This window comes from Penicillium alfredii, assembly GCF_028826965.1.
Source record: "Penicillium alfredii strain IBT 34128 chromosome Unknown utg000012l_segment0_segment0, whole genome shotgun sequence".
Lineage (NCBI taxonomy): Eukaryota > Fungi > Ascomycota > Eurotiomycetes > Eurotiales > Aspergillaceae > Penicillium > Penicillium alfredii.
Genome location: NW_026622709.1, coordinates 315,211 through 337,885, shown reverse-complemented (window position 1 = coordinate 337,885; position 22,675 = coordinate 315,211). Strand labels below are relative to the sequence as shown.

General features: G+C 49.6%; 10 protein-coding genes across 10 annotated transcripts; 6 read left to right on the top strand and 4 right to left on the bottom strand.

Annotated features, from left to right (window-relative positions):
- Positions 1 to 1,886: 1,886 nt before the first annotated feature.
- Positions 1,887 to 2,966, bottom strand: rps1 (40S ribosomal protein eS1; the record flags this gene model as incomplete). Its single annotated transcript, XM_056660200.1, has 5 exons — positions 1,887 to 2,030; positions 2,094 to 2,595; positions 2,654 to 2,679; positions 2,729 to 2,813; positions 2,953 to 2,966. 5 exons carry the CDS (start codon positions 2,964 to 2,966, stop codon positions 1,887 to 1,889), a joined length of 771 nt encoding a protein of 256 aa, XP_056506698.1.
- Positions 2,967 to 3,586: 620 nt separating this feature from the next.
- NUU61_009674 (transcription elongation factor 1 family protein) lies at positions 3,587 to 4,142 on the top strand (the record flags this gene model as incomplete). Its single annotated transcript, XM_056660199.1, has 4 exons — positions 3,587 to 3,589; positions 3,664 to 3,708; positions 3,761 to 3,899; positions 3,958 to 4,142. 4 exons carry the CDS (start codon positions 3,587 to 3,589, stop codon positions 4,140 to 4,142), a joined length of 372 nt encoding a protein of 123 aa, XP_056506697.1.
- A 361-nt stretch (positions 4,143 to 4,503) lies between these two features.
- Positions 4,504 to 5,407, bottom strand: NUU61_009673 (uracil phosphoribosyltransferase; the record flags this gene model as incomplete). The annotated part of the gene is made up of 4 exons (XM_056660198.1): positions 4,504 to 4,555; positions 4,610 to 4,781; positions 4,832 to 5,190; positions 5,250 to 5,407. 4 exons carry the CDS (start codon positions 5,405 to 5,407, stop codon positions 4,504 to 4,506), a joined length of 741 nt encoding a protein of 246 aa, XP_056506696.1.
- A 499-nt stretch (positions 5,408 to 5,906) lies between these two features.
- Positions 5,907 to 8,480, top strand: NUU61_009672 (WAPL family protein; the record flags this gene model as incomplete). The annotated part of the gene is given in 3 exon segments (XM_056660197.1): positions 5,907 to 5,973; positions 5,985 to 8,143; positions 8,205 to 8,480. The coding sequence occupies 3 exon segments, from the start codon at positions 5,907 to 5,909 to the stop codon at positions 8,478 to 8,480; spliced, it is 2,502 nt and encodes an 833-aa protein (XP_056506695.1).
- Positions 8,481 to 8,904: 424 nt separating this feature from the next.
- On the top strand, positions 8,905 to 9,670 carry rhbA (Rheb family small GTPase rhbA; the record flags this gene model as incomplete). The annotated part of the gene is made up of 4 exons (XM_056660196.1): positions 8,905 to 8,959; positions 9,032 to 9,171; positions 9,223 to 9,351; positions 9,431 to 9,670. 4 exons carry the CDS (start codon positions 8,905 to 8,907, stop codon positions 9,668 to 9,670), a joined length of 564 nt encoding a protein of 187 aa, XP_056506694.1.
- Positions 9,671 to 10,235: 565 nt separating this feature from the next.
- On the top strand, positions 10,236 to 12,001 carry NUU61_009670 (serine--tRNA ligase SES1; the record flags this gene model as incomplete). The annotated part of the gene is made up of 5 exons (XM_056660195.1): positions 10,236 to 10,368; positions 10,594 to 11,209; positions 11,261 to 11,351; positions 11,406 to 11,774; positions 11,828 to 12,001. The coding sequence occupies 5 exons, from the start codon at positions 10,236 to 10,238 to the stop codon at positions 11,999 to 12,001; spliced, it is 1,383 nt and encodes a 460-aa protein (XP_056506693.1).
- A 577-nt stretch (positions 12,002 to 12,578) lies between these two features.
- NUU61_009669 (D-3-phosphoglycerate dehydrogenase) lies at positions 12,579 to 14,284 on the top strand (the record flags this gene model as incomplete). The annotated part of the gene is made up of 6 exons (XM_056660194.1): positions 12,579 to 12,874; positions 12,938 to 13,245; positions 13,310 to 13,942; positions 14,002 to 14,060; positions 14,118 to 14,199; positions 14,256 to 14,284. The coding sequence occupies 6 exons, from the start codon at positions 12,579 to 12,581 to the stop codon at positions 14,282 to 14,284; spliced, it is 1,407 nt and encodes a 468-aa protein (XP_056506692.1).
- Positions 14,285 to 14,547: 263 nt separating this feature from the next.
- Positions 14,548 to 16,461, bottom strand: NUU61_009668 (CDC2/CDK family serine/threonine-protein kinase; the record flags this gene model as incomplete). The annotated part of the gene is made up of 8 exons (XM_056660193.1): positions 14,548 to 15,169; positions 15,254 to 15,448; positions 15,500 to 15,713; positions 15,765 to 15,792; positions 15,840 to 15,994; positions 16,071 to 16,167; positions 16,217 to 16,298; positions 16,352 to 16,461. The coding sequence occupies 8 exons, from the start codon at positions 16,459 to 16,461 to the stop codon at positions 14,548 to 14,550; spliced, it is 1,503 nt and encodes a 500-aa protein (XP_056506691.1).
- A 395-nt stretch (positions 16,462 to 16,856) lies between these two features.
- On the top strand, positions 16,857 to 17,071 carry NUU61_009667 (uncharacterized protein; the record flags this gene model as incomplete). The annotated part of the gene is made up of 2 exons (XM_056660192.1): positions 16,857 to 16,946; positions 17,006 to 17,071. 2 exons carry the CDS (start codon positions 16,857 to 16,859, stop codon positions 17,069 to 17,071), a joined length of 156 nt encoding a protein of 51 aa, XP_056506690.1.
- A 360-nt stretch (positions 17,072 to 17,431) lies between these two features.
- NUU61_009666 (uncharacterized protein) lies at positions 17,432 to 22,559 on the bottom strand (the record flags this gene model as incomplete). Its single annotated transcript, XM_056660191.1, has 21 exons — positions 17,432 to 17,718; positions 17,779 to 17,927; positions 17,983 to 18,133; positions 18,196 to 18,241; positions 18,303 to 18,426; positions 18,480 to 18,712; positions 18,788 to 18,922; positions 18,971 to 19,053; positions 19,117 to 19,449; positions 19,504 to 19,657; positions 19,715 to 20,030; positions 20,096 to 20,203; positions 20,262 to 20,407; positions 20,462 to 20,811; positions 20,869 to 21,000; positions 21,070 to 21,136; positions 21,190 to 21,324; positions 21,377 to 21,718; positions 21,773 to 22,306; positions 22,371 to 22,410; positions 22,468 to 22,559. 21 exons carry the CDS (start codon positions 22,557 to 22,559, stop codon positions 17,432 to 17,434), a joined length of 3,957 nt encoding a protein of 1,318 aa, XP_056506689.1.
- Between the last annotated feature and the right edge of the window lie 116 nt (positions 22,560 to 22,675).

Below are 22,675 nucleotides of genomic sequence, written 5' to 3'. Positions count from 1 at the left end.
TAGACACTACGGGTCTAGTTCTCTCCTAGATAAGTTACTTTTGGAGCTAACTAATTATATCTATAAGTTACGCGTTGGTCGGAGTAGATTGGCTCGCGGAACCACGCGAAAGGTTACTAGTACTATCGTTGCCGGCTATAGTTGTCGAAGTATTAATATCTTATACACTATGATTTAAGACGGGCGTTCAAAGTATTACGTACTGGTCACTTATAGATATTAGCTGGAACCTAAAGGTATACTTCTCTTAAGATACCAAGACACGTGGGTCTTTCTAGTTATACTAGAAGACTAAGGGTCTTCTAGTACCAACGATATCCGGCCTTGTAATTATACTATTGCCTTACTTATTAGGCCTTATATAGGCTTAGGTCTATTGAGGTATCGAGGAACGATTAAAGTAAGGAGTGCTTAGTGATAGAAGTACCGAAGGTGCTTCACTACTAGAGGGGTTATCTTAAGAGGATCACAGTGTAAACGAGACAATCTAAGTTAAACTGGTAACTAAGGTTGATAACATAAGTTAAACGCGAAGAGCTAGATATACGATGAATAAGTGTCTTTATATATCCTTCGCCGAATATTCCATACCCTTATTTGTGGTATACTACATACGGGCATGTAGTAGTCCCACTAATATACTATCCGATATACTATTCCTTAGCAACGGATCGTGGTATATTGCCACGTGACCCATACCCCTATTGTCTTGCATCATCACCGCGGGGTTGGTTGGCTCTGGTTTTCTCCTGTACCCCTGCTGGCGCGAGTGAGGTGGCTTGGTTCGTAACATTAATCTACCCTACAATAGAATAATCACGATATATAACAGAGACCTAGTCATTTATATTATCGATAATATATGGAGTTACGAAGATACTATATAATAAATTAATACTCCTATATCCAGCTAGCAAGACAAGATTCAGTCTTGATAGTAATAAGGATATACTATTTACCCTTACTCCTTCCCCTTATTTCTTTACCTGATCGACAGGCCTTATACCCTGACAAGTATATTCTTTACAGTATTATCGATAATATAAATAACTAGGTCTCTATTATATATCGTGATTATTCTACTGTAGAGTAGATTAAGTAACGAGTTCCGACTTCCTTCAGGATCATATAATATCACCTGATTCACCCCTTCCATCAGTTAGGAATAACCTTATGCCTCACCATCTTGGTAGACCCTTTACAAGTAGTTCGAAAATTATAAGATTTAGATTATCGATTAGTCTCTATATTCGCCTAACCTAAACCCTATCGAACTAGTATAGCGACTTCTAAAGATTAAAATCTTTTAATTATACCCCTAGCTAGGTAATAGAAAATCTAAATTAGATTAGGAGGTCTTCAAAAAAGCTATATACAAAGTATAGGGTCTACTTAATTAAAATATTATTAATAGCTTAATTCGATCTATACCTCGTAGAATAGCTGCTATACGCGTAGCGAAGGGTTGGTATACTAGATATTGACCTTTTTTATTATATATTTAGTCTGAATTCATATTACTTAATATTGGGTGATTTATCTAGATTTTGATATAATGGGGTAAAACTAAATTATAGGGTGTAACCAGACTTTTGACCGGGAGTGTATACCTCCCAAAGCCACCCGAGCAAAGTAAGGGTTAGCAGCTGGCATATAGTAAAGAATACAAAGAATACAAAGAACTAGGAATCTATTAGGAAGCACCTACACCGAAAGGCGTGGGGCGAGTCAAGGGCATAAATAGCTTTACGGTTTGACATGTCATGCTAGACAGTGATGCAAATCTACCTGCCACACATTTTATGAACTTTTTTGTTATCTTATGACCAAAAGACCACAATCGTCATGGCTGCCCGGTACTTGACACCACTTCAAATCTCGTAACTTTAAACACTCTCGAGGACCTGCTCCTTGAACTCCCGCTCAACCTTCTGGCCCTTGTCATCGGTTGCCGACTCCCCGTGCAGGGACAGAAGAGCACCAAGGTCAAACTTGGGCGACTTCAGGAGTTTCACCTTGCGAATGTGGACCTACAAAAGTAAGAAAATGTCAGCATTCTGATATTCACTCCACATGGACTCGGGTGAACCAACATTCTGCAGGGGGTAGATGCCCTGGGTGGATTTCTCGATCTCACGACCAATGACCTCTGGGATCAGCTTGTGGGTAAGCTGGGAGAGAGTGCAGCTGGCGGCCTCGCGCTGCATAATCTCGGTCATCTTCTTGCGGATGGCACGGATCTGAGACGAGCGGGCGTAGGTGGTCTTCTTGATCTGGTTGGGGCGTCTCTTGGTGAAGGCAATGGCGAACAGACGGATGAGGTACTCGTCAGTGGTCTTCACGGTGACGTTGGCCTCGATCAGGGACTGCCACTTGCGAACGAGCGATCGCAGCTTGTCGGTCGTGAAGTCCAGGCCATGGAAGTTGGTCAGGCAGTTCTTGCCCTGGATCTCATCCACACGGAGCTTCACCTTGCGGAAGGCGTGGTCCTCATCGTTCTGCAGGTCGGCGAGGGAGACCTCGAAGATCCGGCCCTTCAGCGAGTCGTTCGCGTTCTTCAGACCGCTGGTGCGGTTGACCAAAGTCTTCCCGACACTTAACTTCTGTTAGCACAGCAAATATAATGGAGTCGGACATGGGGGCAAGTTCATACTCGCGGGTTTGGAAGGTCGAAGGCGCCTGTTCATGGTTAGCGGTGCTTCACAGTGTACGAGCAAACGGCCCTTACCTTGACGGAGTATTCGTCCTTTCGCGAGAACGGGTCGACAGTTCTCTTCTTGATGCCCTTCTTACCCTTGGATAGGCGCTTATTCCTATAAGAGGTAGATTAGCCATTGATTCACTGGCTGCCGGCGATGACACCGCAACCAAGAATTTGGCAGCCGAGGGCGAAAGAAAAAAAGAACCAGAGCCACAAGAAAAAGTTAGAAACAAGGAGCTGAGGGCGCTTACTTTCCAACGGCCATGATTGCGAGTCGGGTCGATCTGTGGGTTGTTGGAAGACAGACGAAGTATCGCACCACTTCGAGACGCTGCACTGGTCGACGGGGTGAAAACCAAAACCCACAGAAAAGTCGGCTAAGCGAGGCGCGGGCCCTACCCCATCACATGACATACACGTGACCACAGGGCCCTCGCACCATGCCCCCACCATCGGGACAAGCCCCAACAGGCTCTTTGAGAGAATCATTAACCTCGTACTAATCTTGCAAGAATAAATTACTTTTAAACCTTTTTCCCCTTCACTTTTTACTATTTGCTTTTTGTTTTTGCATGTACTGGTACTGGAGCTCCTACAATACCATGACAATGGTTTGCCTTTGGGCTGTTCGCCGGCTCCATTGGCCCTATGACGTGGATCTGGGGATATGATCTAGATATACTCTTTTTTATATACATAATCGTCTCTCATCGAATTTCCCATTTGATCTTCCATTTATGGCCTAGTTCCGAGGTCTTTTGGGCGAGTATACACTTCACTCGGGATGAGTGTTTTTCCGATCCCTAGTCCATAGCTCCGCAACCCACCCTCATACAACTCCCCAACTTTCTTACAACTGATCCATCGTCATATTGCGTCAGGAGCATGGTATATTTCTGCCCCACCCCTTGATTCGAATGCATTCTTTTTTTTAAATTTTTTTTTTCTAATTCCACTTCCAGGGCAAGCGCAAGAAGTCGAGCAGACAACCACAAGGGCCCAGAAAGGTGCGTGGACTGGACCTGTACTAGGCCACAACTCAAAACTGATTCCATACAGCGGGAGCCTCTCCCGACCGCCTTCTCCTGCCTTTTTTGCAACCATGAGAACTCGGTCGTGGTCAGGTTAGACAAGAAGTTGGGTCTCGGGGACCTGTCCTGTAAAGTGTGTGGGCAAAAGTTTCAGACGGGCATTAACTGTAGGTTTGTGTTGCCCTTGTTCCGTTGAATCCATCGCTAACATGGCTGCTTGTTTAGATCTCTCTGCTCCGGTGGACGTGTATTCGGATTGGGTCGATGCCTGTGATGCTGTCGCCAAGGACACAGCCAACCAGTACAGTGACAATGCGCCTGGCTTGGGCTCGCAGGACCCTACTGGCAGCAAACAAGACACCTCAACGGAAATCGGGCATGGAGATGCCTATGTAGATGACGATTACTGACTTGGTGAAGGGCGAACGGCGTCTGGGGCAATGGTACCGTCAGGTTGAATCTTATGTGTTTTTACGCTACGCATCCATAATCGTAACTTTCATTTGCTGCCTTGGCCTATATCATCCCTTCAACTACATCCATGGATACTATTTGAGATGTATCTCACCCCGCGAGGCGTTGACGGGCGTGGGATTTCTGACGACATACCGGTTTTATAGACACAGATGCCTATCCCAAGGTCTATGGACCCTTTTGTATGCCCTCTTGCCCATCGGCCGGGTCGGCAACCTTTCAACCCGCTCACTTGACTCTTCTCTTCCATCGGTTGTGTATGGCTTGTGTCCGTAGAAAACTGGAAGACGGATGGCCTCACAGTGTATAGTATCGGTCGCCGAAATCGCCCAGCCCAGGGGTAATGTATCTGTCACTCAATCAGCATGATGATCAAACTGCGCGCAAGTCTTCCCAGATGTACTTTTTTTCGTCCAGTCCTTGATCGATGAAAGCAGTCACGACTCTCAGTTTAGGGAACCTTTCCGCGAATTCAGCAACACCCGATGGGCTTGCAATAAGATTCAAAAACAATATCCGGTGTTCTGGGACCCCCTTGTTCTTCAACACCTCCACGGCCAAAGTCGCAGATCCTCCTATATAGAGTTAGTGGAGTCAAGATCGTGTCAAAGAGCTTAATCCTCACCGGTTGCAAACATTGGATCCAGAAGGAGAACCCAACGCTCGGCAATGTCTGCCGGTAGCTTCTCGTAGAAGAGCTTCGGCATGCATGTCTCTTCGTCGCGTTGAATCAAGATCTTCCCGATACGGACTGACCGACAACAGTCTCGGAGCCCCTGTTCCATGGCTTCTCCAGCCCTCATGATCGACACCCCACAGATTTTCCCTTCGAATTTGACCCCGAGGTAGGCGCGGTCGACGGGGGTGGTCACTGACTGTTCTACAACGGGGAGGTGGTTAAGTCCTTCTTCCACCAATAGCCGGATGATTCGGTTGGAATAGAAGATGAAGTCGGCCCGGCCGGTTTTCTTGTCTCGGATCATCCTACGGAGTGGGTTAGGTTGAACAGAGCAATGGCCTGAGATTGTGAAGATCCCTCTCACGTCAACAGAGCAATCAATTGAGGCGTCTGAGGCAGCACGTGGACGTTTTCGTAAGATACATCTCTAGAGACTGTTGCCGTCGGCTTTTCACCGTCAGGTCGGTAAATAGGGCCAACGCCCTGGGCAGGAGATGGAATCGGCTCTGGCTTGGTGGCCATGATCGAGAGGATTTTCAACTGGGCTGGCACATATAGGTTCCGGATTCAAAGCAGTGGAGAAAGAGAGAGGAAGAAGAAGAAGACGAGGAAAAGAAGCTTGGGGAGACCTTGGAGGGGAAATTTTGGGGGAGTTTGTCTTATCTCGCTGGATCCTACGGCCACCTTATCACCCCGAGGTCATCTCCACATGCTGACTCATCGAGGGGCCTTCAACGCCAGCCCTGAAGCTCTGAAGGGATCTCTGTACACCTCATCTCTTGGTACCTTTGTTCTCTGTCAGAAGCGCATTTGCGCAAGTCTTGCGTGATTGGGGAACCGAGGACATGGTCCTATCTTGAAGAATGTCTACCCTGTTTGCGACTTAAGAATCCCGATTGTGTCGCGACATGTCTCCATTGCCTCTCGAGACTTGGCCCTTCAACCACACTTGTCAACTTGCGCACCCCTTCATGTCAGACTGGTGGGTGCATCCAGGAACTTTCGCTCTTAAGAATTAAATATGGATCGTTCCCGCCCCCGGAGTCGCAAACTTGTGACTTATGGCAACACTAAAAAAGATCGGCTTGGTGCGAAGAAGACGCCTACGCGCACCCCCCGACAAGCAAAACTTCACCTCAGATCGTGTCGCCAAGCTCGCCTCGCCAATCTCGAACTTTGAATTCCAAACGAGATAGCAGAAATAGCGAAAAACAGCTGGCAAGTCCTCAACGAGCAACTGCAGCTGGTACCGTGGCCCGAACGCGATCCACCGCCGAAGACAATGTATACGACTTTCCGTCCTCTGATGATGAGGATGAAGCATGGGTTGTTCAGCGGAAGCGAAGGAGATATAGTTCTGATCGGAACATGGCTTCCAACGATTCTCGACAACGCCCCGCAGCCAGGTCGTCTACGGAAACCCGTGATGTTTTCAACCTGGAAACAGCCGCAAATGAGCCCAGAACTGGGGATCGCTTACCGCGGGCCAATGGATCGGAAATCCACAAGCGGCCATTGACACAAAGATCGAGTCCCATCAAATTAAGAGCAACCACAAATCTTGGCAGGTCCCGGAAGCCTCATTTCGAGAAGGCTGACCTACCTGTGCCCGATGAAAGTGATCCTATAAAACGCTCGTCGATTGAAGAAGATGTTCTCTGGCCTCATGGATCCGGAAATTTGCAGGCACCCTCGAGCTCTCAACAGGGCCTATGCGCCTCGATCGAGAACACTACTCCAGGTCGGAGAAGATTGATAGACTCTTTGGGTACAAAAGAACAGCCCTCCAGAGAATCGTCACCGACGGGATCAGCCAATAGTCAATCATCTCCAAGTCTAGCTCGTCACAGCTTCGCTAAGTTTCCCGACTTTGTGCTCCCAAGTGTGCCAGTGACAGAGAGCCAAGAGGAGAGTCACAACCAAGATTCTAGTGGCCCATTATCATCCCATCTTCGAGGTTCCAAGGTCACATATGCACGCCAGCGCTCTTTCCTGGATGATCTTTCCCTGGCAGATGACCTTTCAGTTGGGCTGGGATCCCACGACCTGTCGGCCCAGCAACCCTTGGGACATGAAAACACCTCTCACTCTCGTTTGATCACGACAGAGGATGATGTCAATGATGATGGAGCTGTTCGAAGCATTCACGAACTTCGACAGGCCGGGGGCAATGCCCGCTACCGGGCCGCCGTCGAATCGATATTCGAAGACATCGAAGATACGCATAGTTCGGTGTCGGGCCGGTGCAATGCGTTTGTCCAGCTTTGTCGCAAACTCTTAGACCCGTCATTGAGATACCGATTTGTTGAATGCGGCTTTGACAAAAGGCTTGTGGACTGTCTTTCCAATGAGCTTGACCTCGTCTCTACTGCCCTTGCCTTCTCTGTGTATAGCCTGGGTGCTTTAGGGGAGCCCCTGCCATATGTTCTTGCGACCGCCGCATGGCCGAAACTTTTGGATATATCAACACTCTTGCTGGACTTTCAAGATGATCTTTCTGTCGTGGCTCGAGCTCAAACAAATGGCCTATCTCGGTTCGCACAAACATCGGTGCAAAGCATTGTCCCACAGATTTCGTCTACACTGTTCCATGAACATCCACAATCGAGGCTCTCTCCCTGCATTTTAGCACTGCGATGCTTGAAATTGACACTGTCAACACTTCAAGCGAAGGGTACGAGCCCTAGCGGTCTTCCTGCGTCTCTGTTGAGCCGGCTGGTCAGTCTTTTGCAGTCCGAAAGCTCCAACTGTAATGCGCCCAACGGACTTTCACCGGAGAGGTCTCAGCTCTTGACCTTGGGATTGTCGATTTTGGAGGCACACACTGCCTCCATAGACTCCCTCCCGGAAGGAAACCAGGAGATTCTTTGCCAACTTCCCGGTCTACATGGCTTGCTTGATTCAAAGAGCGAAGACCCTTCGGGCGATATCAGTTCACAGGTCCAAACACTCTATGTCCGAGTGGTTTTGAATGTGACCAACAGTAGCCCGTCACTTTGTGATGCATTTGCGACCTCCGGGGTGGTTGAGGGATTGGTGGACATTGTCACGACAAATTTCGGTGATTTGACCGAGGACGTACTTGTCCAAAAGGACAAGTCGTTGGACAGTGTAATACTGGCACTCGGTGCTCTCATCAACCTGACAGAGCAGAGTGACGTCTCTCGAGGTATGTTTCTTTATCCTCTCTCCCTCGGTCAGTCCTTTCTGGACAGGCTTCTGCACCTTTTCCTTGCCCATGTGGATTCGATTGCCAAGGTAAGTCCACTTACATATTCCTGACCCTTCCTACTACACCAAGGCTTATCGCATTCTCTAGGCCCATTCGGTCGAGGAAGTTCATCACAATGTCGCTGTGGGATACTTGGCTGTGCTTCTCCTGGCCCTTTGTTTACACCACGAGACCCGTCTGCAATTCAAGAGGTCTATGCACCCAGATGCACTGGCGGCCATTCTTACCACCGTGGACGAATTCTTGCAATATCACCGGAAGATTGAACAGGAGTTGCACCCTTTCCAAGCGACCGGGGAGTCCAGTGGGTTTCTGAACCGACTGCAGGCCCTCATTGTTCGAATCAAAGAGACCGAGATGTGATGATTTTTTTTATGTGGAAGTATGACACTGGGGCGGCTTGTTGGAAATAATTGATACCCTGTCTGTAGGATCTCCCCTATGAATGCTAGTCCATTTGAATCGAATCTCGTCTTGGTTGAAGTAAACATCTAGGTCTCAATATATCTAATTATATCTAATTATCAATACATCCATGTATGTATGTACGGGGATGTCTCCACTGCGAACAAAACACGATCGAATGCAAGATCTCTGTTTGCATGGTTTGCAAGGGGTGAGCTCCGCAATGCTTCAAGTGGGATTCGCCACTCCCCTAATCACTTCCCAGGCCAAATCCTGGGTTTCGCTTTTCGTGGAGAGCAACCCAACTGAATTACGTTCATCTCTTCCCTTCCCATCATTCCCTGGCGAGTGACCGACAGGGTTGCACATTGCATCAGTCAGCATGCCTGCCGCCCCGAAGCAAAGGAAGATCGCAGTTGTCGGGAGCCGTTCCGTGGGTATGGCTTCTCCAGTCTCCGACACAAAAGCCTCTGCAATTGATTTTGGTACCTAATGCCACGCTTTTTTAGGTAAATCTTCTCTCACGGTCCGGTTTGTCGAGCACCACTTCGTCGAAAGCTATTATCCCACTATTGAGAATACGTTCAGCCGAATTATCAAGCACGATGGCCAAGACTACGCAACCGAGATCGTCGATACTGCAGGACAGGTATCGAATTATGCCGATAGAAACCATGCCGGGTGACTAACGCTTTTGTAGGACGAGTACAGCATCTTGAACTCCAAGCACTTCATTGGTATCCATGGGTACCTCATTGTCTACTCTGTCACATCGCGCCAGTCGTTTGAGATGGTGCGAGTTATTCGGGACAAGATCTTGAACCATCTGGTCAGTTGTGGGATCTTTTTCTTCACCCCTTTCCTCGGAAATCAGGATTGGTATGCTCACTTATTTTTCATTGTCAAAGGGAGCGGATGAAGTGCCCCTGGTTATCGTCGGCAACAAGAGTGATCTCAAGCCCGAACAACGACAAGTCTCCCTTGACGAGGGTCGGCAACTGACCGAAGAACTCAACTGTGCATTCACCGAGGCTAGTGCCTTCCTTGACTTCAATGTCGCCAAGGCATTTGATCTGATGATCGGGGAGATTGAGAAGTCTCAAAATCCCTCACAACCAACTGGTGGCAACAAGTGCATTTTGATGTGACCCTGCCTATCTGCTCATCTTTCCAATGTGTATTTTTCTTGGGGGGATTCTGTTCTTTTTTTTTTGATTCTCGGGGTTGGCAAGGGGAGGAGGCTTCGGTGGATCTGATTCATGTATTTTCATCTTTCTCCCGCATGTGTTTTGGACGCTGACCTGGAGCTTTGCAGTGTCCATGTCCACTTGCCGGTACCCGTATAGCTCTGCTAATTCTTTCGTGGTTTTGTGTTGATTTTTCTGGTTTTGGTGGAATACGGCATGCATGAATCATGAAAGGGCTCTGGAATGGCAGGTATAGAGTAATGAAGTTTCTTCTTATAAGACCGGATATTTTGCGACAAGTAATCCATGGATAGCAGAGAATATAGTAGCGCCTTGAGAAATTGAGACTTCAAAGTATAGATATAGTCTCTATAGAGCTGCTGGCGCTTGGTGGCTTAGGTAATATCCCGCAGTGCGTGGGCATACGCACTTTGATTTTCCCAGATTTTACCCCTCCACCTTTCGAGTCACTTGCTCTGCCACTTTTCTCTGAGGGAAGCTTCACTTCACTGAATTCTTGCCCATCATGCTTGACCTTGCGGATTTTGTCAAGGACCGTGGTGGAGATCCCAACAAGATCAAAGAGAGCCAGCGAAGACGGTTCGCTCCAGAGGAGACGGTGGATGGAGTCATTGCTCTCTATGAAGAAGCCCGAGGAGGTATGTTCGTGCTAACCTTGGGGCAAGATGTATTCGTACTGACTTTGCTAGCACGGTATGAGGTGACACAAATTGGTTCGCAACTCAACGCCCTTCTCAAGGAGATCGGAAAGAAAAAAAGGTGACGCACCTCTGCTTTTGGCCTTGGTTCTACTTGGAATTGGAGGCTCACAGATCGATCTATTTAGAACAAGGAAGATGCCAGTGACTTGATCGGACAAAAAGCAGATCTGGAGCAACGCAAGAAGGCAGCAGAGGAAGTTGCAATTCAGAAGGAAAAACAGCGGGATCGACAGGTTGCTTTAATTGGCAACTATGTCCACGAGTCAGTTCCTGTGAGCAACAATGAGGTATGTGAACCCTCCATGCTCCTCGAAGATGACAGAATTGGCTGGCTCACAACCCATTTCCGATCACAGGATGACAACCAGGTGATCAAAACATGGGCTCCTAAAGATGCTGTCATGGAAAGGGAGAATTGCCTCTCTCACCATGAAGTACTGACCCGCCTTGACGGGTATGACCCAGAGCGCGGCGTGAAGATTGTTGGTCACCGAGGATATTGTTTGACAGGGTATGGCCTGTTTCTCAACCTAGCCCTTATCAACTATGGCCTGGAATTTCTCTTCGGGAAAGGCTACAAACCCAACCAGCCTCCTCAATTCATGCTCCGGGACCTCATGGCGAAGACGGCACAGCTTGAGCAGTTTGACGAGGAGCTGTACAAGGTCACTGAGAGCGAGGACAAGTCCACAGACAAGTATTTGATTGCGACCTCCGAACAACCATTGTCTGCGCTGCATGACAGCGAGTGGCTGCAAGAAAAGGATCTTCCCATCAAGTGAGATAGATTGTCATTGCGTTATATACCAGTTGCTGACCATCGAACCAGGTACGCCGGCTACAGCACATGCTATCGAAAAGAAGCGGGTGCTCATGGGAAAGATGCGTGGGGCATCTTCCGGGTTCATCAATTCGAGAAGGTATGATTTATCCAGACCTAGGCTGCGTTACCTCAGAGTTCTCATTTCCTGCAGATTGAGCAGTTTGTTCTGACCAAGCCGGACGACTCGTGGCAAGCGTTCGAGGAGATGATGGCTACCTCTGAGGAGTTTTACCAGTCCCTCGGACTTCCATACCAGATCATGGCCATTGTCTCCGGTGCGTTGAATAATGCAGCGGCCAAGAAATACGATTTGGAGGCCTGGTTCCCATTCCAGCGCGAATACAAGGAGCTTGTTTCTTGTTCCAACTGCACGGACTACCAGGCTCGGGCCTTGGAAATTCGATTTGGCGTCAAGAAGACTACCGACTTGAAGAAAACCTATGTTCATGCGCTGAACGCGACCCTGTGCGCAACCGAGAGAACCTTGTGCTGCGTTCTCGAGAACTACCAGCGAGAAGATGTAGGTTGAGCGCTCCCTGGTGGTGAATTTTTCGTACTGACCGGATTGTCTAGGGCATTGAGGTTCCCTTGCCGCTGCGCAAGTATATCCCAGGCGCACCTGAATTCCTTCCATACACCAAGGAGCTCCCCAAGGACACAACCTCTCAGAAGCCCAAGGGGAAATCAGCAAACAAGTCGGCTCGTACCGACGATGCGACCAAGAAGATGGAGGGTCTTCAGGTTTAATGTTCTAGGGGCCGGTTGGATCGGTGTTTGCAAATATCCCCATGACCTTGTTTTCATGGTAGACAGAAACACCAATTCAGTGATGTAACATTGAGAAGTTTTCCATCGGGCCCCAACAACCCTTGGAACTGGAGATAATCCATGCCCATCGGATTCGAGCAACTGGTGCCTTGTGCCTGATGAATAGCCTGATGAATTAGTTGTTTCTTAGTCATCGACAGCGAACTCGGCGGGGAATTCACCGCTACTGTTCTCTGATTGGCCCTACCTAACAAAAAAAAAAAGAAATGTGTGCCCCGCGATGCCCCTCCAGAGAACACTATGAGGCATCCAATTCATATCTAGCAATACTGAACATATAAATCGATCTTGATCACGATATGTAGAGAGATCAAGATCGAGATCACGAGATCCATATCGATCTAAAGAGCCCTCGGTGAAGATGAATGAGTCTCACGATGAGTCACTTGCGGTCCGATTCCGGCGGGCTTATATAAACGAGTCACCCTCAATTGGGCCAATCTTGTAAACTTTTCTTTCTTCGATCTTCTCATTCTTTCTCCCCAAGCACCCCGCCATGGCAACTGCAAAAGATATTCGGCCCCGACAGGACGAATTGTCCCTCCAGGCTCAGCATCTCTCGACCTCCCCCTCTGCCTCCTTCCACTCCCCCTCTAGCCACGGCTCTGCCCTGACACGTACCATCCCTCTGGCCAATGCAAAGCACTTGAAGCCATTCGCCACCGAGGATATCAAGGTTCTCTTGCTGGAGAACGTGAATCAGATCGGCCGCGAAATCCTGTCCCAGCAGGGTTACCAGGTTGAATTCCTCAAGTCTTCCCTCCCAGAAGACCAACTGATTGAGAAGATTCGGTAGGCCTCCGATGGGAAATGGCTTCTTTCTCTTGGGGGGTAATCACTAACCGCCTTTGACAGAGATGTACATGTCATTGGTATCCGCTCGAAGACGAAGCTCACCGCACGGGTCCTGAAAGAGGCCCGAAACCTCATCGTCATTGGTTGCTTCTGTATTGGCACCAACCAGGTTGACCTTCAATATGCCGCGGACCATGGTATCGCGGTTTTCAACTCCCCATTTAGTAACTCCCGCAGCGTCGCAGAGCTGGTCATTGGCGAGATCATCGCTCTGGCACGACAGCTGGGTGATCGGTCCAACGAAATGCACAATGGCACGTGGAACAAAGTAAGCAACAAGTGCTGGGAAATCCGGGGGAAAACGCTAGGTAAGCTGCTTTTTCGTTTCGAGCTACTCAACGGGATCTTTCGTGGCTCACAAAATGACCCCAGGCATCATTGGCTATGGGCACATTGGTGCTCAACTGTCGGTATTGGCCGAGGCAATGGGAATGTCGGTCATTTTCTACGATGTGGTCAATCTGATGGCGCTGGGAACGGCACGCCAGGTGGACACCTTGGATGCTCTCCTGGCCGAGGCTGATTTTATCACTTGCCATGTGCCCGAGCTCCCCGAAACGAAGGGCATGATCGGACAACGACAATTTGAGCAGATGAAACAGGGAAGCTACTTGATCAACGCCAGCCGGGGCACCGTCGTGGATATCCCCGCACTGATTCACGCAATGCGAAGCGGCAAGGTTGCTGGCGCCGCTCTGGATGTGTACCCCAACGAACCTGCCGGCAACGGCGACTACTTCAACAATGACTTGAACACATGGGGTGCCGATCTGCGCTCCCTCAAGAACCTGATTTTGACCCCTCACATTGGTGGCAGCACCGAGGAGGCGCAGACGGCAATTGGCGTCGAGGTGGGCCAGGCATTGGTCAGATATGTGAACGAGGGCACGACCTTGGGAGCCGTCAACCTGCCCGAAGTCACACTCCGCTCCTTGACCATGGATGAACCAAACCATGCCCGGGTGATTTACATCCATAAGAACATTCCTGGTGTGCTGCGAAAAGGTAAAAGTGCCTTGAAGTTACCAGACAACACCCAAGCAAACACTAACTTTGATGTGTAGTAAACGAGATCATTGGTGATCACAATGTGGACAAGCAAATGACCGACAGCCGGGGTGATGTATGTCCACTTTATTCCCCCCTAGGATCCCCGAGACAAGAAACTAATGATGCCTAGATCGCCTATCTGATGGCTGACATCAGCAATGTCGATGCTTCTACCATCAAGGACTTGTATGAGAGATTTGAAAGCCTTGCATGTAAGAGGACTTCTCTTCCCTCGTTGTTTTCTGTCTTCTAACCCTCTCTGCTTCAGCTCGAATTATGACTCGGATTTTGTACTGAATAGGGTTTGTGACGTAGTATATTGTACTCATCATATGTCTATATGCAAATAGAGAAAAGCCACATGGATTTGCAGTTTTTAATTGTCCACAGAATTTGACGCCTGAAGATAGATTACATGCGTAGTCATGGCCCCGTAATCTTCGTCATTGAGATCATTCGGGTCTCCCGTCTTCTTGTGCATGTGTGCGTTGGTGAAGTTGTTTTTTTTTGGATGGAAACATCTGCGCGAGATTGAGCCAAGCCTCTGCCTTGCTGTGAAGTTACCGAGGACTCCGGCTCCTTCTCCGAGGCACGGGTTCTCGGCGATGATCACGTCGATAATCGGTAGCCTCTCGCCCACGATCAAGAGCATTGCCATAGTTAGGAACGTATGAGTCTAAGTTCCCCGAGGGCCTACCTCCGGACCGGCCCTGACCAAACCGGTCTCGTCGCTGATCATCTCTTCCATCGGCCCTGCCGGCTGGTGCTCCATCCCATGGCTGGTGAGCAGACACCGGTGGCCTCGGCGGTAGACCGTTGTCTCTCTGGGAAGGTGGGAAGGGCCCGCGCCGCATAGGGTTCACATGCCCCCCTGGTGCGCTTGGTCTTCCCCCGCGGGCGGCACCAGGAACCCGACTACTTCGGGCGTCTCCCCGGGATCCCGAGCTCACCCAGCCTCCGTTGGAGTGAGTATCCACGCCGCCTGGGGCAGGGGGCCGCTGACTGCGGAACTTTTTCCGATCAAGCTCGTGAGAATCCTGGAAGTGGGGAATTTCGCCCGGGCGTGCTGGGAGTGGGGGCGTGGAGAAATAAGGGTGCTTCAATGCGTCAATGGCATTGATCCGCTTCCGCCAGTCAAGCCTGAGAAGCTCGCGTAGCAGTGAAATGGCTGTTGGGCTTTGACTATTTCACCGTTAGTGGGTTCCGCAAACCGGCCACAAGCTGGAACCAACTTGATCGGCCCGGTACACATCGAATTGGACGTACTCCTTGAAGACATGCGCAAGGTTTCCGGGGTTGGACCCAAAGTCTCTCACATTCTCGCAGCCTGGGAGTGCATTCCATCCAGGCATATTCTCGTCATTAGGAGACCCCACAAGGCTGAAGATCAATTGCGCTTGATTGAGGTCGCTGTTGCCGGCAAGAATGGGTTTTCCTTTGAACATCTCGCCAAAGACACAGCTGAGTTGGTAAGAATCCGAGCGAGAAAGACAATGTTTGAACACCACTTACCCTACTCCCCACATGTCGATGGCCGTCGTATATCGCTTCAGTTGAAGGAGCAGCTCCGGCGGACGATACCATCTCGTGACAACGAGGGCGGTATATTCTCTTTTGGCCTCTCCCCCGCCTTTTCCAGGCTGGGGCGGGGACTCATCGTAGGGTCGTGCGAGTCCGAAATCAGCGATCTGAAGAATACCTCCATTGCTGATCAGAAGGTTGGCAGCTATCCAGACCCGTCAGTTTACGCCCCAGGTAAACTAGGTTCTACACCTACCTTTCATGTCCCGATGCAGAATGCGATTCTGTGATACCGTTAGAAATTTCCTTCTGGTAGTTGGAGTATGCGTACCGCATGCAAATACCGAAGTCCTTCTAAGAGCTGCATCAGGTAGCATTTGATCTGGGGCTCACTGAAGTGGACTGTTGGGTTTTCCAGGAGTCCTGACAGGTCATGTTCCATGTATGGTGTGACCATGTACATGCTGGGTTTTTTGCGCCCCTCACCTGAGCTTGGTGTCAGAGCCACATTTTCCATGGACCGGCTAGTGGGGACAGAGATGGAGCGTCTCTGAATCCATACCCTTACTCCGCTCCATCGCCATTTCTTTGAGTTGCAGGATATTGGGATGGGAAAGCGCCTTCAAAATTTTGATTTCTCGGATGGCGGTAATGGGAAACTGGAGAAATTTAGCTATTGCCGATGGAAGTCCGTACACATGTGCTCACGCCCTCTTTCTCATGGTGCATGAGGATCTTCTTCAGTGCCACCACTGAATTGTCCTTTTTAGACCTTGCTTTGTAAACCTCGCTGTATAGGAATCAGTCACCTGGATATATTGGCCACAGGGAACGGGGACCTACCCGAAAGTTCCTTCTCCGAGTTTCCCGACGAATTCAAAGTCACGGATGTTCGAGCAGCCAAAGAACCGGGGGTGGCCATTGCTATCCTTCTCAAGAGATGAGATGGCCATTCTGTCCCCAGCCAAGGCCAACAAGGCCTGGAATGGAGTGGAAGGGAAGGGATTCGGTGGCAGAGCTGTCAAATCAAATTATCGAGAGGTCGGTACGTCACTGTGGGCAAGAAAGGTCTCAGACCATGTCAGGGCTGAGAAATCGGGTAGGACCCATTTTATATTAGGGAGTGAGGAAGGGAAGGGAAAGAAATGCGCAGTGAATGCGCATAGTCGCGGAAGCCTTGAATCAGAAAGTTGCGACAGTAAGATAATAAGGGTCACATGACCACTACTCAACCTCTCCCGCCCGAGACGAATACAGTCTGCGACACTATTCACCACCATCCGACAGTGCGTACCTATTGTCAACCCCAGCCACCGCATATTGTTGAAGACTAATTGTCTATTCAGTCATGGGAAATTCTCACCCAATCCACGTCCACCCGGTGCGACCTCTGTACCGCTTCACTGCCACTGCGTTGGGTGCCAGCATGTGGTTCTTCGTATGATTCCCACCTGATTCTCTGAGTGACAGATGCTGACTTGCAAATCTTCCATGTAGCTCATGTATCGGGCCAAGAAGGATGGACCGGCTCTGCTGGGCTGGAAGCACCCGTGGGACCATTAAATGTTGAACTCGCCTGATTGCCAGGCTCTGAATCCCTCACCCTACCTAAACTCTTCCGAATTCGAGACGCCCCCCATTCCGCGCAACGAGGTCGAAGAGAATCGCCGAGTCGTCTTCAATTTCAGCTTCCAAGTCCTGAAAACGCCACTGGATAGCCTGTTTCTTTTTGTTCTGCAATCGAATTGTATCATACCTTTCCCTCTGCTCGCTATGTCTTCATTTGAGTTACCCACTCTGCCGATAAGTAAACCATAGGTATAGCTGCGTTAAGAAATACATTTCTACATTATATCTCTATGTATGAATTCATGAATGGCATAGAAACAACCCGGAAAAGCGCTCCCTGAGAAGCATATCCAATTATCGGCGCATTCCGTCCAGAAGAACCTTGTACTGACGCCGTTTTTTGCGGTAGTTGGGTTGCACGCGCGCACGAATATGACCAAGGATCCGTGCTAGATGAGGGAGTAATTTTTGCTCGGCCATCCAGGAGACGGTGAAAGTCCCAAAGGCAAGTGCCACCAACCAAGTTTTGAAGCCGCTTGACATCCATGTCAGTTGCATCACGTCCAAGACCCACTCTGATGGTCGAAAGACCATATATCCCGCAACCAAAAGGTCGATAAGAATGGTGCACAAAAATGGTACTATCCGGACGACGCTAGTTAGTGTCTGTTCCCGGGAGAGAAATGGAGTGCATTTCCTACCATTCTTGGTTATTGGTTTTCGGAAGGGCGGTCCAACACTAAGGACGACGCTGGTCAGGATGTACTGGAAACAAGAGAACAGAAATAGAGCCGTGTTTTCCGAGTTGACTATATTGCTCTTCTCTCGGTCGAGCTGGGGAGGCAGAAACCTGCATAGCTTGTCAGCGGTTGCAAAGGGTGTGGCAATATAGGGTGATGGCGGACCAGGGCTGATATTGAACATTTTTGAAGATCACCAACTGGGACAGAACAAGAATCGTAATCTGTCCAAGCAACGGTGTCAACACTTTCCGCGAGACAAGATCCGCCGTCGGCCGTTTGCGAGAGAGCGTGGAATAGGGACCGGACCAGCCCACTGATTGTTCATCGTCAGCTTGTTCAAGCCTTGAGCGCTTCTCGAACGGTCAATAAACTCACTGAAGACAGCAATTGGCATAATGAGTGTGAGATCGATGAAAAGAAACTGAAGAGCCCCAGTCAGCCCCCGATCAATACCTGTGTCCCGGCGCTGCCTGCTTGCTTACTTGGAAATTACCCAGATTTGATCCGGAAGTATAGAGAAAACTGACGGCGGAGAACTGGATGGCCGAATACAAGCTCATGAATTTAAAGCAGCAGAAGCTTGTTACCAAAGCAGCTCGGCCCTCTCTGTGACGACATGAGTCGATGTATCCGATCAACAGTCATGGTATGCAACTTACCTGATCAGGGTTGGAACGCAGGATATTTCGAAGAGACGGCTGGTAAAGGGTGCGGCAACAGACGCCTCGGCATCGGACAAGGAGATACCCACATCTGCGGCTTTTAATGCGCCGCAGTCATTGGCACCATCTCCGCAAAAGCCACAGCAGTAATCAATTGATTGGAGCTTTTCCACCAGCTCGTGTTTTTCATCCGGCGACATCCTGGCAAAGACTTTACCGCACACAAGTATCTGAGATGCAAATGACTTAGAGCAAAATTTCACCCACGGGTAAGACATTTTAAATCAGATGCAATGACTACTCACCCTGTTGAGGACATCCTCGTTCCCAAAATCAACCATCCACCTAAACACATCACCCGTAACAGCTACAGAGTACCTGCGCTCGTTCAGAGCATAGTCCGGTATGGATAGATCGACGCCGGCTGTGGCTTCCACGGGCTGCACTCCGTTAGCCGATGTTTGTAGGTGGAAACAAGACGACTTTACCAAAAGTGTTCTTGGGTCCAATCTGAGTTCGGGATCGTCCACACTCTCCCAGTAAAGCGATGTTTTCGAGACAAGACCAGGATCTGCACTGCTTAGTTAGCTCGACAGGTCAAGTTGGCCCCTAACAGGTGACAGGCAAGGCAGACCTTCGGCAAAATGAGGGATAAAACATTGTTCATCGGGGCCAATCATCTGGCACTCGCGAGCAACGCTGATCGCGGTCAAGATGTTATCACCCGTGCACATGATGTTGCGTATACCCGCATGGTTTAGCTCGGAAATCACTTGTGAGGTACTGGGCTTCAGTTTGTTCTCGAATATTATAAAGCCCACAAATTCTAGGTCGCATTCTGCTTCGGCCCGAGTCATTTTCTGAACTTTCATCCAGCTCAACTTTCGTTCGTATTTGGCGGCACAAGCAATCACACGGTATCCCTTGTGGGTGTAATGATTCAAAAGTTCATCGTAATCGAATGGGACTACGAGAAAATCAGCGAGCATACCCAACGGTAGAGTGAGGGGTTATGACGAACGGCTTTCAGGAACACATATATCCCTGACACTCTCGGGAGCACCCTTGACATAGAAGCTTGCTCCGTTGTTCCCGAACTGCCTGACCACCACACTTGCACGGCGGAGCTGGGAGACAAACTCAAAGTTTCGAAGAACCCCAAGCTCGAGGGGAGTCTGAAATAGATAGCTATGGTTAGTGAAATCTCAGACCTAATCAACGAAGCAACATACATCTGAGTCATTCCGTAGGCGGTCACTGGCCTGTGCAGCAGCCGGGGGCTTTGCAACGGACGGTGCGATGGTATCGTATCTGGGACTCGTCTGCTCCGAGACATGGCTGCCTCCCTCCTCGTAGGACCAGCCTGTGAATTGGAACATCTTGACATCAAGAGGATCCCCTAGCAACTCCCCATCCACGACCCGGAGGGAGTGACACGTGGCCATGGTGTAGATGATTTTCCTCTGTCTTTCAAGCTCAGATACATGACCCGCGGTCGGAGGAGCGAGAAGAAAACCGGCGGATGTTTCAGATACTAACTCGGAGAACCTGCAGGCCACTCAGTCATGGTCCATCAAATCACCCTTGATCACCTTTAAGAACTGAAAACAAACCTCTGTTCATGGTTAACAGTGCGGGTGCCGAGCACATCCAGCCCGTCTTCGGTGAGAGTCCCGGTCTTATCGAAACACACGACATCAAGCTTTCCGCCGACGTTGACCCTATCTCATACATCAGCGCAAGGGCTCACCACCAATCCAACCAACCGGGTCCACTTACTTCTGGGGACTAATACAGAATATATCTTGTTTCTTCAGACGTGACAGTGCAAAATTGGTGCCGATTGTGAGAGTCGCCGGGAGGGCTGGCGGCACAACAATAGTGATCAGATCGAGGGCTCGTACAACGATCAGGTGCCAAGCGAGCTTTTCTGTTTATCAGCGAATGGAGGGAGATAGCTTTCATGGCGATTTACTTACTCCCAACCGAACAAAATTGACGAATGAGGCAATGAAACCAAGCAGGGCGACCACTGCCATGACCGCTATGTAGCGAAAAGAGTCCCGATAAAACTTGAAACCAGAAGGCTTTGGAAAGAGCATCGAACGGACCAAGGCTCCCTTGGTAGTCAAAAAGCCTGTTCGGACGACTACTGCCAACGCAACAGCCTCGTCGTCATCGACGTGTTGAGGGCGTCTAGCCCGAATGACCTTGGTCCCACTGAACAGAAAATGCTTTGCAACGTTTGGATGCACCGATGGGGCGCTGAGATCAAGATACTTCAAAGCATCATCGGTAAGCGGGGCCTTGGAGACAGGAACAGATTCACCTGGTTACGTTGTTAGCATTCCCCGTAATACTGGGCAGGTATTTGCTGGGTACAGACCAGTGAGCATGCTCTCATTGACGATACAGTCCCCAGATAGAAGTATAGAGTCACACGGGACCAAGTTCAAGGACGGATCGGAGAACTCGAAAACATCTCCCGGTACCAGCTCCTCGGAAGAAACAGATCGCCCTGTTGCAGCAAGTGTCAGTCGTGGGGTTACCGAGCAAAGACGACAAATATGTCGCTGGATGGACTCACAAAATCCATTTCGGAGAACGCGAACATCACATTCGAAGAGGGATATCTCTCGGAGCCGACGCATTGTCTGCTTCAATCTTAGCTTCTCAAATCTCTGGTCAATACGCTCTCAAGACGTACCGATCTGGTTTCCAGCACCGTCGTTCCGATGCTGAATACAGAAATGAGAAAGATGCAAACTGCGTAGTAATAGTACTGATCCATGGACCAGAGGATCAAGCTCGCGACTTGGAAGATATAGAAAGGATGAAAGGCCTGGGCGTGGTCAGAAAAGGCCAAGATGAAAAATACTACCAAGGGCACTGACCTCGTCAACGAGAAGCTGGGACAAATTCTTTTGTTGGATATCGATGATGTTCTGTCCAAAAATCCGACCTCTGCTGTCACGCTCGTCGGCATCCAATCCTGTTCGCATGACCTTTGCATTTTTCCACGAGGGGTCTTTCCAGCCATTGACTAAGGAGAACTTATCCTCAATCGGGTGGTAGAAGAACCGAAGATACCGGAAATCGAGAAAGCGGAGAATTGCAAGAGTTGGGTCACTGTCCTCATCGTAGGCGTGACTGAGGGAGTCCACAAAGACCGTCGACAGTGGACACCCGTACGCCTGGTGGCCTACTTCATGGATGGTGAACTGATTCCATTGGTCCTGCAATACTGGTCAGGTTACAGTCGTGGATCCACAGAAACGGGGACCCCTTACCTCAATAGCAATCCATTGGCATTTCCCCAAGGGCGTTGCCTTGCCAATCAATTTGATCCGCCATCGTGGCAGCCATCGAAAAATAAGATAGGCGAGCCCGCAAGTCATAATACAAAGGGCAACATAGAGTGCGAAGCCGCCAACACTAGTCGAAAACCCGGCAAATACTGCGGTAAAATCTTCTGACGCAATATACACCTTTTGGTTGAGTCTGTTGCCGGGGCGTCGATCTCGACCATATGAGCTAGCAGAGAGATAGCGAGAGAGAAGTGGATGCTCGACAGAATCCTGGGAATGCGAGAGCCTCTTGGACGCGAACGAGCCTCTCGCAGACTCGAGGTCTGCCTCGCCTAGCCCATCTATAGATTGGTCCCCGATCTCGCTAGTCACGTCCACTGCATCTTCATTGGACCAGTCTGCAAAGTCTTCCTCATCCTGGAAGTATGTAAAACTGACGGTCGAACCGGCTCGGTTGCGATGCGAAAATGACACAACACTCGAAGGAATGCTCTCGGAAATGGGGCCGTCAAAGACCTTCAGATGCAATTCGGGTCAACTACGGGGGTTTATTGCATTGAAACAGTTGGATTAACATTACCTCATCCCGTGCCATCTCCACATCCGACACGACACTCAAGCTACAGAGAAATTAGCGGGCGAGGGAAGTGAGATTTGGGGAGAAGAGGCACACCCACCTGCTCCTCAAGGAATCGCGCCGCAGTCCTGAACGAGGCATTGAGAGGCCAGCAGGACCTGTGTCTGTCGGAGACTGCGGACGACTTCCCATAGTGATGGAAATGATCTCTTCGCGATCCTTCAGTGGTTTGGGTTATGATGCCCTGGTCCAATTTCACTGATGCGGGATCAATTATTATTATAGTTCGCGGGGAACTTCCAACACAT